Source organism: Pantherophis guttatus, chromosome 1, assembly GCF_059756535.1.
Source record: "Pantherophis guttatus breed Tessera chromosome 1, ASM5975653v1, whole genome shotgun sequence".
NCBI lineage: Eukaryota > Metazoa > Chordata > Lepidosauria > Squamata > Colubridae > Pantherophis > Pantherophis guttatus.
Genome location: NC_142063.1, coordinates 94,145,140 through 94,158,531, shown reverse-complemented (window position 1 = coordinate 94,158,531; position 13,392 = coordinate 94,145,140). Strand labels below are relative to the sequence as shown.

The following is a 13,392-nucleotide window of genomic DNA, read 5'->3' as shown; positions in this document are numbered from 1 at the left end:
AATCACAAGAGGATTTTCGTATAAGACCATACACTTTTTAACAGTTTGGGAAGTCTAATTTATAAACTAAGTTGCAACATTTTGATGCATTCCAATAATGTATGAATAGGCATCTTCTATTTTTGTAATTTTTGAAAGAAGGCACATTTGGGCAGATCTTCTGCCACTGTTCCTTAGTCCCTTGCATACTTAACAAAGCTTCTTGGATTATGTTGTCTTCTAATTTTCTTTTAACAACAACTTGTGGGTCAGTCTTCCATCTTGCTTTAAGCCTGTGTGTAATTATTACTTTCAATCACTAAATTTAGAAAAGTTTATATGAGCTTTCAAGTGATGGCACGCCCCTCCCTATATGCTGGCAGGTAAGAGTACCTGGAATTCATTCATGTAAGAAAGGGTTTTTTAAAACAGCTGAAGTTCTACCTGGTGATATTTCAACTGATTTAAAAATTTCATAGAGGTGTTGTGTTTGCAGCTGTAAACTTCTCCTGCAAGGAGCTGCAGTAGAGCAAGGGTGTCAAACTCACGTCGTCACGTGACGTGTTGCAACTTTTTTCCCTTTCGCTAAACCAGGCGTGGGCATGGCCAGCTCCTGACACATTCAGGCTACAGGCCGCGAGTTTAACACCCCTGCAGTAGTTTGTGGCTGGTTAATCAACTCATCAGAATACATGACAGAACATTTTCTAGCTGTTATTTTAAATCCTAAACTAATATATCAGAAACTTTTGTGACAAACTGAGTAGAAGCCAACATGCTGGCCAAAAATTTATATTGCATTCTGATGTCTGTATTTACTTAGTAAAGAAACAGAATAATACAGATTACTAACCTGTCATGCTTTAAAATTGATAATATATAGTTCCGTAAACATGCATGCCATTATTCAATAAATATTTAGATGCAACTAAATGATGCTCATGTTTACATATAATTTTAATAAGGAACAGTTTTACCTACACAATTAGTGTATTTTCCTAAGAAAGGCTTTCCCCCTTTTTTGGACTAATACAAGTTGTCCTCGACTTATAACCACAATTGAGCATAAAAGTTCTGTTGCTAAGTGAGACATTTGTTAAGTGAATTTTGCTCTATTTTACGACCTTTCGTGCCACAGTTCTTAAGTGCATCACTGCAGGTGTTAACTTAGTAACACAGATGTTAAGTGAATCCGGCTTCCACATCGACTTTGCTTGTCAGAACATTGCAAAAGAAGATCACATGACCCTGAGACACTGCAACTGTCGTAAATATGAACAGTTGTCAAGCATCTGAATTTTGATCACATGATCAAAGGGATGCCACAAAGGTCGTAACTATAAAAAATGGTCATTAGTCACATTTTTCAGTGCTGTTGTAACTTTGAATGGTCACTAAACAAACTGTTCTAAGTCGAGAACTACCTGTACACTATTGATGGTTAAACTCCAGTGCTGAGATAGTATTAATTAATCCTTTCATGAACAAAACTATCAAGATTTTTTTCTTATTCAATATGCGTATTACAAAATGTTATCATGAAATTTCTCTGCTAGTTCAGGCTTAAAATTGTTTCCATCCATGTTCAAGAGTCATGTAACACAAATTTACCTACTAAATTGAAATCCAAATTCTTTACCAATAGTTTTAAATTATATAATTATTTGTAAATTGCCCAGTGTCACTAAGGTATAGAGAAATTAATTAAATATAATGCAAGACGAGAGTTTATGACCACAAAATAGTATAGTTAAATTTCATCATAAACAATGATTCATTACATCTCAAGAAAGTATCTAATTGCCACCACTGGTGATCTTCTAAAGCCAACAAACTATCTTAGCTTTAGATAGAAAGCTCCTTTTGGGGGACATATTTTTTCCCTATGAACCTTCCATAGACTGGAAGGCCCAACTGAGATAATTCTTTTCTGTGATAGCTTGTTTGTAAAATTTAAATCACAATTTCTTATTCTCATACACAAGATTTGGAGGGGGGAACAAAATGTAACTAGTTGATGTTGGATTATTGCTAGGAAAATTTCTGAGGGTGCTTGCACCTCAGTTGCTGCTATCATAGATTATGCTTATTTGATCTCCATATTGTATAAATAACGTGGAATTCTGGTCTATCTATTTTGAGACTGAAAGAGAGGGAAAAATGACTTGACTCAGTTAGACATGTCAGCCTTTCTAGGGTTACTATAAAGATTACCAGTTCTCGTTACAATATGCACTCCCTCAGACCATCCCAAGAGCTGGTTGTACTACCTCACTTTTACCAGCGAATATAGATTGGGTATTTAATAGATCAGGCCTGCACAACTTGTGGATGAAAAAGGGCCACACTGATAAATTTAAAATAATCACAGGCCGCAAAGTAATACCTGGCATGTCGATCAGTTGTTTGGTGGCTAGTGGAGCGCTGGCAACACTGGAGCTGGTGATGTCGGTGAGGCCTGGAGGCATTGGAGGCGCTTGGCAGGGTTTCTTATGGGCAGCAGGAGCAGATCCTTCCTGGTGGTGGCGACATCTGGTGGTGAATTTATTGAGTTTTTAAAAAACACTGGTGGGCTGCACAGGGCAGTTTGGTGGGCCACGTGTTGCCCAATGGGCCATATGCTGTGCAGGCCCGGAACAAACTTTGTTCAAGATCCATACCCCTAGAGGAGCTTTGTTAATTAGTCCCCACCTTGAAAATTTCTCATTTCTGGTTCACTAGTAAAAGGCTTTCTCCTTCCAATATAAATAATATACAAGAAGGATAAAATACCCATTCTAGTGTTGCTTAAATTATTTTCTTCCTTAGGGAAAGTCAACTGAAATCTTCAAAAGTAATGGATAAGGTTATCTTGGTTATCATTTTGGGCATATAATATTTGTTGCATTAATTTTTCCTATGGGTCCATTCACATTTAAGAATACTGATTCTCTTTCAAGTATCTAATGTGTGTTCTCACTTATTCTGTCTAATTGCCACCACTGGTGATCTTCTAAAGCCAATAACTTCTTTAACTTTAAAAAGGTATCTTAGCTAAATTAGCTGGGGCTGCATAACTCTTTAGCATATCATTTAACAATGGCTGGATTCATATGTCTTAATAAGTTGTAAGCTTATTTCAAGGTAATTCCACCTCTGACTTTGAATGGGCTTGTAAATCCATTTATTTAGTCTAATGAACTGTGGTTTATTCAATGACGATTAAGCAAACAATGGCTTAGTGCATTATATAAACTAGCCAAGAATGCATTCTAGTCAAATTCTCCTAGTAGGCATCTCTTGGTAACATTTGTTATTACTTTATTTATTAAATTTATATGTTGCCTATCTGCAGTCATGAATCTGGTATGATGTGGTATGATAAAAGCTATAGAAGTAGCTCTCCTGCATTTAATTTAATGTTTATATGCAATGCATGAACTCTGGCTTGTCTATATCGCAACAGGTATTTATAACCCAAGATTGGATCAAAATTCTACATTAATGTTCCAGATTCACATATACACTTAATATTATAATATATAACAGCTTCTTTTTGAAAGAACATTTTAATACCTTGCTAAGCAAAGAAGAAAGTGTTAATACAAAATAGAAAAGAACAATTAGCTTCTAGCTTACAGAAAGATTGATTTCTATAAAAATTATAAGAATTATAAAAGTTACTAATTGGTTAATAAAAGTCCAATGAAGTGGTTTGTTACACAAGCGATCAGCAATATTTTACATAAAATAGAAACAAACATATAAACAGTAAGCTTAAGAGAAATAGGTTCAATGCAAATTGTAAATTCATTAGGTCTTAAAGGTTCAAGACACAGTTTAAATAAAGATTAAAATATATACTCTGTGTGTGTATGTTTGTGTGTGTGTGTGTGTGTGTGTGTTCATGTCTTCTATGCTACTGCTAGTTCTGAAACACAAACTTGCATTTCTCAACCAATTGCAATGTTAACATTCTATCAGTATCAGGTGTGCTCCTTGGTGTGGTAAGCCTCGTAATCTCTTATACATACTGTAACAGGAAAATGTACAGCTAACCAGTTACTGCTGGGCTGCAATTTTTATCATCTTTTCTATCAACATTAACCAGGACTGAGATACATTACCATTTCTATTCTCCCTGCATTTCCCAAGAACAAAATTATGCTTTATATAACAGACTTTTAACTACTATGAATCTTCAATTTTCACATTATTTTAATTTTCCAGTATCTATATAAAATATGTAGTTTTTAAAAATTCAAAGTCTCTTATATGGAATTAAGCATTTCAATCATTTGAAGTATATAAGCATTAATAATTTGAATTTACGTATGTACATACACAAAATGTATGTATGCTTCTCTAAAAGCCACTTGAAAAACATACACAAGAAAGATATAAATTCCCAAGAAGGCGTAGGAAAAATGGAGAAGGAATCAATGTACAAAATCTTAGCAGAAATCTGAAAATTAAAAAAGATAAATGATAACTCACCAAGGAAAACTACAGACTATAGATTTTTATGCAAATCTATTTTCTAATCTTAACCAGAGCCTCTCACACAAACATACCTATGACATTTTAGTCTTTGAAGTATGAGAAATCAAATTTGTCTTTCAATGTCTAAAATCTAATAAGGTGGCTGGAGAAGTTTTTCTACTCCCAGAGCTCTTTAAGACTCATATTGATTGGTGTGCCTTACTATTAGCAAGGCTGTACAGGTTGCATTCCAGTCGGATGGGAAGTTGGCAGTATAGTTCCCCTATATAAAAAGGGAGACAAAGCTGACTCAAAAAACTATAGACCGATAAAGCTGCGCTGTTGCAAGGAAGACGGAGCCTGCTATCAGCCGCGCTAGGAGGCTCCGAGACGATGCGATGATCCGCAGCGGTATTGGGCATGAGCCCTTCACGCTGCTGCTGGAGAGGGGTGGGTGGGTCTCAGGCAGAGACTGGAAGCCCCCAGCCCCAATTGCCGCAAGCGGCCTTCAGCGGGCTCGGGCACAAGACCCTTCACGCTGGCAAGCTTAACCAGGTAACTGGGAGACAATCTGGGAGAAAAAACTTCAACCAAAGATGCACCAGCAATCTGAAATGGGCAGCTCAGAATCTCATGTCTGGTCCCAATCAGACCGAGTCTGAAAGCTGGGAAGCAAGAAGAAGAGAAGGAGCTTGACAGCTTGCAGACTCGGTCCATTGACATCAGACAAGCATTAACCTATTCCTGACCGCTGGCCCCCACACTCGATGAGAAAGAAACATTCTGTGGATGAAATTGGCCAGCTTAAATATGGAACTCAAGACTCTTATTCTTGGTTCAGATGCTCTACTCAAACACTCATTTGAAAGTCTGTACAGGTATAACTGGTTCTCTAAGAGTATACCCATCATCAGTATGCTGATACCAAATTATTTATCTCCAACCCTGGCAAATTAAGCAATGCCATAAATATCTTATCCTGGTATCTGGAGGCTGTGACTGGATGGGGAACAAGAAAATTCAGTTGAACCCAGGCAAAACTTTGGTTTTGGAAGCCCACTGGTTCCAGGACCATGACATCTTTGGTGTTGGATAGGGCTATACAGTCCAGGGGTCGTCATAGGATCATGATTCCTACTAAATGAGCAGATGGCATTTGTAGCAAGAAGTCCTTTGTGCAGCTTCGTCTTGTGCAACAACTGTGCCAGTTCTGGATTGGCAGGTCCTGCCAATCATTCATGCACTAGTTGCCTCCAAATTAGACTATGCAGTCAACATAGTTGACCCTGAAGAACATCTGGAAGCTTCAGCTGATACAGAATAAACAAGCATAGGCAGTTATGCACAGTGTATATTACACTTTTGCTCTGCAAACTGCTCTGGCTGTGAATTGGACCTTCTAGGTCCAATTCAAGGCACTGATTTTAATCTTTAAAGCCCTTTATGGCATGATAGTGGGCTACCTGGGGAACATCTCCTTTGTATCAGCTTGCCATTAGATCCGGCAAAACAGGGCATGCTACAGGTCCCATTGGCTACAGACCTACATTTGGTGAGTCCCAGGAGACATGCCTTCTCTACTCAGGTGCCCACCTTATGGAACATCCTTCCGCTTGAAATTAGATTAGCTCTATACTCCCCTTTTATGACTCTCATTCCATAACTAATTCAGGATAGAGTCAGGACGATTGGATGGAAATTAGATTAGCTCTATCTCTTTTGATATTGCAAAAGGCTGGAAGGCCAAGGCCTAATAATGTAATCAGAGATTGACTTAAAGCAGAACAAAAAAAGAAAAAAAAGGACATGTTTATGCAAATGAGCCTAAATATGTCTTCAATTAAGAGGGAAAAAATCAAATCCTATCTACAGCAAGCAGCAAAAAACAAGAGATGCATACGAGAAAACTATGGGAATGCCCTATTTTTATGTTTATTAGATTTTTGCTTTTGTTTTTCTCCATAAGCCTTTAGTGGCACATAATACTTGCTCCTTAAAATTTCCCCCACAACAACACAGTGAGGCATATTTGATTGAAAGTGTATGGCTGATCCAAAGTCAAACAATCAGCTTCCATGGCCAAGTGTAGACTTGAATCTAGATCTCCTGGGTTGAACACCTCAAACATTATATCACCACTTTATTATTCAAATGAAAAATAAAAAAGGTATCAGTTTAGGTAAGCTGCTTGAGAAAACCCAAATGCCAAAACAATAAAATCTCTGTCAATCAGCAGCATATTTAGTCATTACCATCTTCTGTTTGTTTACATTTATACCAGCCAGCTGAACCAGATCGTGTTTTCAACCTTGAATAAGGAGAAGAAGAAGAAAAAAAAGTAGAGCCTAGGCAGATAATCTCCCCCACCGATGGTCGTCTTCCTCCAACTTCTTGTAAAATAAAGCTTTTCAATTAAATACAGCCTATCTTAACAAACTGCTTTTACACATGTAATAGCTGAGGCCTTCTTGACAGTAACTACACTTACAAACGTAAGAGTTGACTTTGAGCAGCCTGACCTTGAGCAAAATGAATACACTTAACTGCATGTACTTCTGGCTTATTTCACTGCAGCAGTGAAGCAGCCTCACCATCTATAGTAGTCAACAGTTTCTGATTACCACCCCCTGCCTATTTTAAGCTATCCCCCCCCCCCAACATTTCAGTGATGCACAGTTCAAAGTGATAGAATAACATCTGAGGCCACATTCCAGCTCAAGTTGTTTACAGAGGAATCTTGGTCCTGTTCTCATGCACTGCTTTTTTCATCAATGACTGCACTCTTGTTTTTATTTTCAAAGCCCAAATAAAGTATTTCAGAATAATCCTTGAGCAACTAAATCAAAAGGAAATGTTCGTTTATGGAAGTTAACTGAATCACAGCAACACATGAAAAGATGAAAAAAATGAAGATTTTTTTTCATTCGGAATACCATATTTACAGTGTTTCTCATCTACATTTTGTCATTAAATCTAAACAAATGCCCACATCTAATTTTACCTTATCTGTGGGACTAATCATAAAACATTCTCAAATTAATCTATTTAAAGTAAATTTCTCCAAAATGGCACAACAATTCAAAGGGCCAAAAATTATTGCCGGTTTATTTTAAAATTACTTTTTACCAGGTACAGAAATGCCACTCTAATTAATAAAACTAATCAATCAACTTTCATAATATGATTTTTCATCTAATCTTGGACCAGAAAATCCTAATAGTAGCCCCATTGTTGCTGTTCATTTCTTTAAAAAGAAATGTATGGAGTTTTAAATAATTTTTGCAGCCTGGATCAGCTTCTGGAAGTTGTTCTCTGACAGCAAGACTCAAAGGAGATATCTAAAATATTTCCTGTTTAGTTCTTAACAGATATCCAAGTTCATGAACTTACTCCATTTTAAACTCCCGTTCCCACCATTAATTCTTCATATACGTCTTTAACATATAGATAGCAGTTCACTCCCAGTTAGTTACAATAGTAGGTATGGTTTCATATATTGCTTTTTCTCCTTATTTCTAGGATTTGATCCTACAAAACAGCAATTAAACCCACACCCAAAGAGCCCTATAGCTTAAAAATCTAGTTCTATCATTACTATAGGTGGTTAATTTAAACTTTAAAGTACAAGTACGATCTGAAATTCAGAATTAAGAAATTAGTTCTAGACTAAACTATTACCATATGACTAGTAGTCTGAAGTGAATTATAGTGGTGCTTTCTTTTTTATCTTAGACTCTATACTCAACTCTGGATGAAAAGATAAATAATTTTATGCCTGTAACATCAACATCTTAAATATTGATAGAATTTTTACTTTTCTTTATATTTCTTTTTAATTTCAATATTTTAAAAATTTTAAATACAATGTTAGTCATTTTAATCATGTTATATAAATATTACTGCATTGAAATCTGCATTGAAATAATATAACGTATTGTGGTTTACATTATAAAAGAATAAAAAGTTTAAAAACTAAAATTTTGAAGAAACTCCATGGTGATAAATATAGAATACATATACACATATACATGCTATAGAAGTATCTTGCTGTTTTTCTATTTAATATTTAACAAAATAACATTCCAACTAAATAATTTGCTATAAATTAGAGGTTTTCAAACTTTTTCACTGTATGACAGGATTTCCCAAACTGTGAGGTGTACCTCCCTTTAGGAAAAATAGGCAGAGTCTACGAGTAGTAATGAAGAAACTTAGTTAGACTGTCACAAGAAAACCACTTTTTCCATACTATTGTTTTCATTGTTTATATTTATTTGGTATTTGGATTGTTAGGGGAGGAATATACAATAAGATTATACATACAATAATATATACAATAAGGGAGATGTGGTAGCAAAAAGTTTAGGAACTGCTGGACAATGGAACCTAATAATAACACCAGCAGAACTGCAAAAAACTGTGCTACTTGGAACATCGTACATCTTAAGAAGGTACTTGGTTGATAGCTAGGATGCTGGCAGCAACCCGTATCAACCATTACCACCAGTCAATGGTATTTGTGATGCATTTTTGAATATTCAGTTTACTGAGTTTCATGTTTAATGAATAAAGTAAATAATAATAATAATAATAATAATAATAATAATAATAATAATAATAATAATAATAATAATAATAATAATAATAATAATGATGATGATGCCAGAACCCCTGATCTAGTGATAGATTTCTAATGAAAGAAAATTGGCTGGATTTATCCTTTCCCCCCCGTGATTTTCATCATTTATATGTCAATTGATCATTTGTATAGTGCAATCATTGAAATTATATACACTGATATAAATGATATTTCTTCAAAGTTATTTGTTACTATCTGAAGTGCTGTCTGAAAGCCAACAGCCTTTCCTCAGTTAGACATGCACTCTCCACAAAACAGTAAATCCACCAGTAAAGATTTCACTCAATGACGTACTACTCAATGTAGTATGGCTGTACATTATCTTTTATCCTTATTATTTTCTTTACTCCCCGTCTTATTGGTATGATGATGATGATGATGATGATTCTGTTGTTTTACATGTACACTGGGAGCTTCTGCATAGGAGACAAATTTCTTGGGAATCTAATCACCCTTGGCCAAATAAAGCGTTTTGATAAATACTGCAAATATGAAACAGGCAATGTGTTCAAAAAGGGGGATTATTAGAATGTGATTCTTTACATTAGTCCCCATTTAGGAATCAAAATTATAAAGGGCGATTTAGTGGCTAAGTGAAACCATGATTGTGCTTATGATTTTACTTCAGCTTTCCTTTGTTTTACAGACTTGCAAAGGTCATAAATGTGAGGTTTGGTTGTAAAGTTACTTTTTCATCACTGTCTTAGGTGTGAATGATCACTAAGCAAGAACTACTTATGTTTTTTCTTACATTATTTTCTCCATGCAATCACTTAGAAACTATTGTAAACCTTAGAAAAACACATTTAAGAGTCCATCCTGTGTCAGGTCCCCCAAAATTCCCGTAGAAAAAGAGGCAGAGTATCGATAACTTATCAGACTTATGGAGAAGGGTTCACCATGACTGGCATCCACGGTCAGTGGTGGGATTCAAAAAATTTTTACTACCGGTTCTGTGGGTGTGGCTTGGTGGGCGTGGCATAGCTTGGTGGGCATGGCAGGGGAAGGATACTGTAAAATCTCCATTCCCACCCCACTCCAGGGGAAGGTTACTGCAAAATCCCCATTTCCTCCCAATCAATTGGGACTCGGGAGGCAGAGAATAGATGGAGGCGGGGCCAGTCAGAGGTGGTATTTACCGTTTCTCCAAACTACTCAAAATTTCCACTACTAGTTCTCCAGAACTGGTCAGAATCTGCTGAATACCACCTCTGTCCACAGTATACGGTAATGCAAGAACAACTAACTGACCCAGAGGCTTACTTTTTTTCCTCATTCTCCTAAGAAAATCCAGAACCAGAAGGCTGGGAGATCAGGATGCTTGGGTTTGAAAAGAGGTTCTTCAGCAGTAATGGGTCTACTCAAATGCAAGTCCTTACTTACAAGTAACCTCTCTATTCAGTTAATTATCAGCTGCATAGTGATCCAAACTCCAAAGGAGAAAAAGTAATTCCGAGCATGTATTGGTACACATACACACTTGTTGACACCTTCTTAAATGAGACTTTTTGAAGGGAATGTCAACAGGTGCAATCTACACACCCATACAATCTCTTAATTACCTTTTCTCTTTGGAATTTGGATCACTGTACAACCTTTCCAACCATTTAATGAGCAGCTGGAGCCAAGAGAAGATCCTGCATTCATAAACAGAAAAACCTTCAACTTCAGAATACAGCAGTGCTGGAGCTATATTTGTATCAGACTTTTTCTCTTGCTTGTCCCATTCCTGATCTTCAATTTCTGTCTGACTACACTTCTCTATGATCTGGTACCATTTACAGATGAAGTTACTACTTTCCTACTGAGTCCCACTGATTAATGCATCATAACAGAGGATGGGTAAGGGAATTAAAATCATTATAATTTCTGCTTTTTGTATTAGGATTCCTTTAGCCCAGAAGAAATGGATGATTATGGGATAGACAGTTTTTGTCTTGGAGTGATGAGGGTTATAAGACGGGGTATGATGATGCAAACTGAGCAAGACCATGGGCATTATAGTTGGTGAATAAAGTTAGACCTCCTTTGTAAAAGTTAACACTGCAGTTTTATTTTTTTTTCCCCTGGTTGGAAATGGTGGATAACCAAGTCATTGATTTTTAATCAAAGGAACTTTGGAATTATATAAAAAGAGGTGAAGAAGTTATAGAACATCCACCTGTTAGCTTAATGAACAATGTGGAATACAGGCAAACAAAACAAGGCTGATTTATTCCAGAAAAAAAAGGGAAGCTGCTCCCAAAATTATCTTCATATACATATGTGAACAAAATACTTTTGCTGGCTATATTGGAAACTTTCCTAAAATCTCAGAACAAATTAGAAACCATTTTGATATCTGTAAACAATGTGTTGATCAGTCCCGAATGTGTTTCATTACCCCCGTCAGATAATCTCAGAATACGGACTTAATTGTTTCCACTTGTATATAGTCTTTTTCACACAGTGTTCATGTTGTTCATTCAATGTAATGTCAAGTTTTTACATGGGTGCATAAGCAGACTCATCAAGGCTAGCTGCCAACTATCACTTCATGATCTGCCATCTCTATTATCTAAGCTGACTGGAGCTGACGGTGAAAAAAATATAAAGCATTTTTAGTTTTACAGATTTCCCAGTGGACAATACTCTCAACACTGGAAGTGAAAAAACATATTCAGAGAGTACAAGCTAATACTTCTTTAATTATCCAATATAATTTCTAATAATTATTCTAATTATGTGTGTCTCAGGATCTGTATGCATAACAAAACAATGAAGTTCTACTTAATTAGTCAAATACTGCAAGAAGCTATTTAAAGAAGTATTCTTACCAAACCTTATGCATTTTGGACTCTGGAAAACAAACTAGTTTAGTTACATAAGTCAATGTAGAAAAGTCAAAACTTTCAGGTGTAAGATAATAGATACATACCTGTAATAGCGAGATTGCAAGTATGTTGAACAGACTGTCTTTGATACATGACTAGCAGATCCAAAGTCAATTACCTTAACTCGGTAAGGCTGCCGTGCTGGATCCACCAACATAATATTTTCTGGTTTGAGGTCAGCATGTATTAAACCAAGACTTTTTAGTTTTTTCAGTGCAGTGGCCACCTGTTGCAGAATAGGCCGAATTACCCTTAGCTGAAGAGGGCTAAATTTGTTTTGTTTCAGAAAGTCATACAAATTCTGTTCCAACATCTCAAAAACTAAGCAAGTATGGTTATGATGTTGAAAGCACTCATAGGCTTTCACAAAATTAAACTCGTCTGCATTCTCTGTACTTAATCTTCCTAATATGCTCACTTCTATTTGTCCTTGGCGTGCATAAGATGGGTGGTTCTTCAGGATTTTGATTGCCACTATTTCATTTGTCCCTCTTTTCCAGCACTTTACGACTTGGCCAAAAGTCCCTCGCCCAAGGAAATCAAGAACCTCATAAGTATTTTTCGCAGAACATAATACCTCATGCTGCACTAACTGATAATCTCCATCACCACTGGTACCATTTGGTTTTGAAGCTGCAGTAGTTGTCATTACTGTCATTGGGTTTCCCAAGTTTGTTTGCAACATAGCAGGCAATATAGGCAGTTCATCAACAATCTGCATTGCGCCACTCTGGTTTTCTAACTCTTCACTCTTACGCTTCAATCCACATTGCTGGGGACGGTCCAAGATGTTCAACTCACTTTCCTGTGTCCCAGGCCAAGGTGCTTCCACTTGAGGTTGCTGTGCCTGCACTGCTAAGATTTTTGTAGCACCTGCAATAGTTTTTAAACCAACAGTACTGGTCTGCAACAAAAAAGTCTCTCTTTGAGGTCTGTCAAATATATTTGTAGCTTGCAAGAAAGCACCAACCCTACTGGGAGGCTGAGTGATTCCAAAATTGTTACCATTCAAATAGGGCTGTGGGTAGGCTCTTTCATGATATACACAACTACTTGGCTCCACTTTCAGTTTCTTCACATTAGAAAAGGCACTTGGCTGAGTTTGATAAATATATGATGGATAGACCAAGACTTGTGAGGCCATACCTGAAAGAGAGAGAACATATTAAGATACTCTGTTGCTTCCCATCCCTCCATATATTTATCTTTTAAGTCTCTAAAAATAGCTATCAAAAAGCCAAGCCATTTTGTACATTAAATACTGAAGCTGTTACATGTTTTACATGGTTTATACATGAGTAATGGACAGATTTCCTCTGCTTTTAGAGAAAATATACAGTGTACCAAAACAGATTCTGAATGTTTACCACTCAGCTAACTTTAAAGAAAAGCAGCTTTCAAAGTTACAGCACAGCGCTAATAGCAAATACCGATTAACTA

At 36.4% G+C, this 13,392-nt stretch overlaps 1 protein-coding gene across 12 annotated transcripts in view; it reads right to left on the bottom strand.

The window, feature by feature from the left end:
• Positions 1-13,392, bottom strand: part of HIPK3 (homeodomain interacting protein kinase 3) — an 89,406-nt gene that overhangs the window by 28,355 nt on the left and 47,659 nt on the right. For 7 of the 12 annotated variants that reach the window (XM_060687662.2, XM_034417151.2, XM_060687660.2 and 4 more), the window contains one exon: positions 11,997-13,098. In XM_060687662.2, the coding sequence (XP_060543645.1) occupies positions 11,997-13,096 (1,100 nt within the window). In that variant the 5' untranslated portion in view covers positions 13,097-13,098. Of the gene's footprint in view, positions 1-2,365; positions 2,512-11,996; positions 13,099-13,392 lie in introns of all 12 variants that reach the window. The other 5 variants (XM_087878255.1, XM_087878247.1, XM_087878249.1 and 2 more) reach the window with 1 other exon arrangement.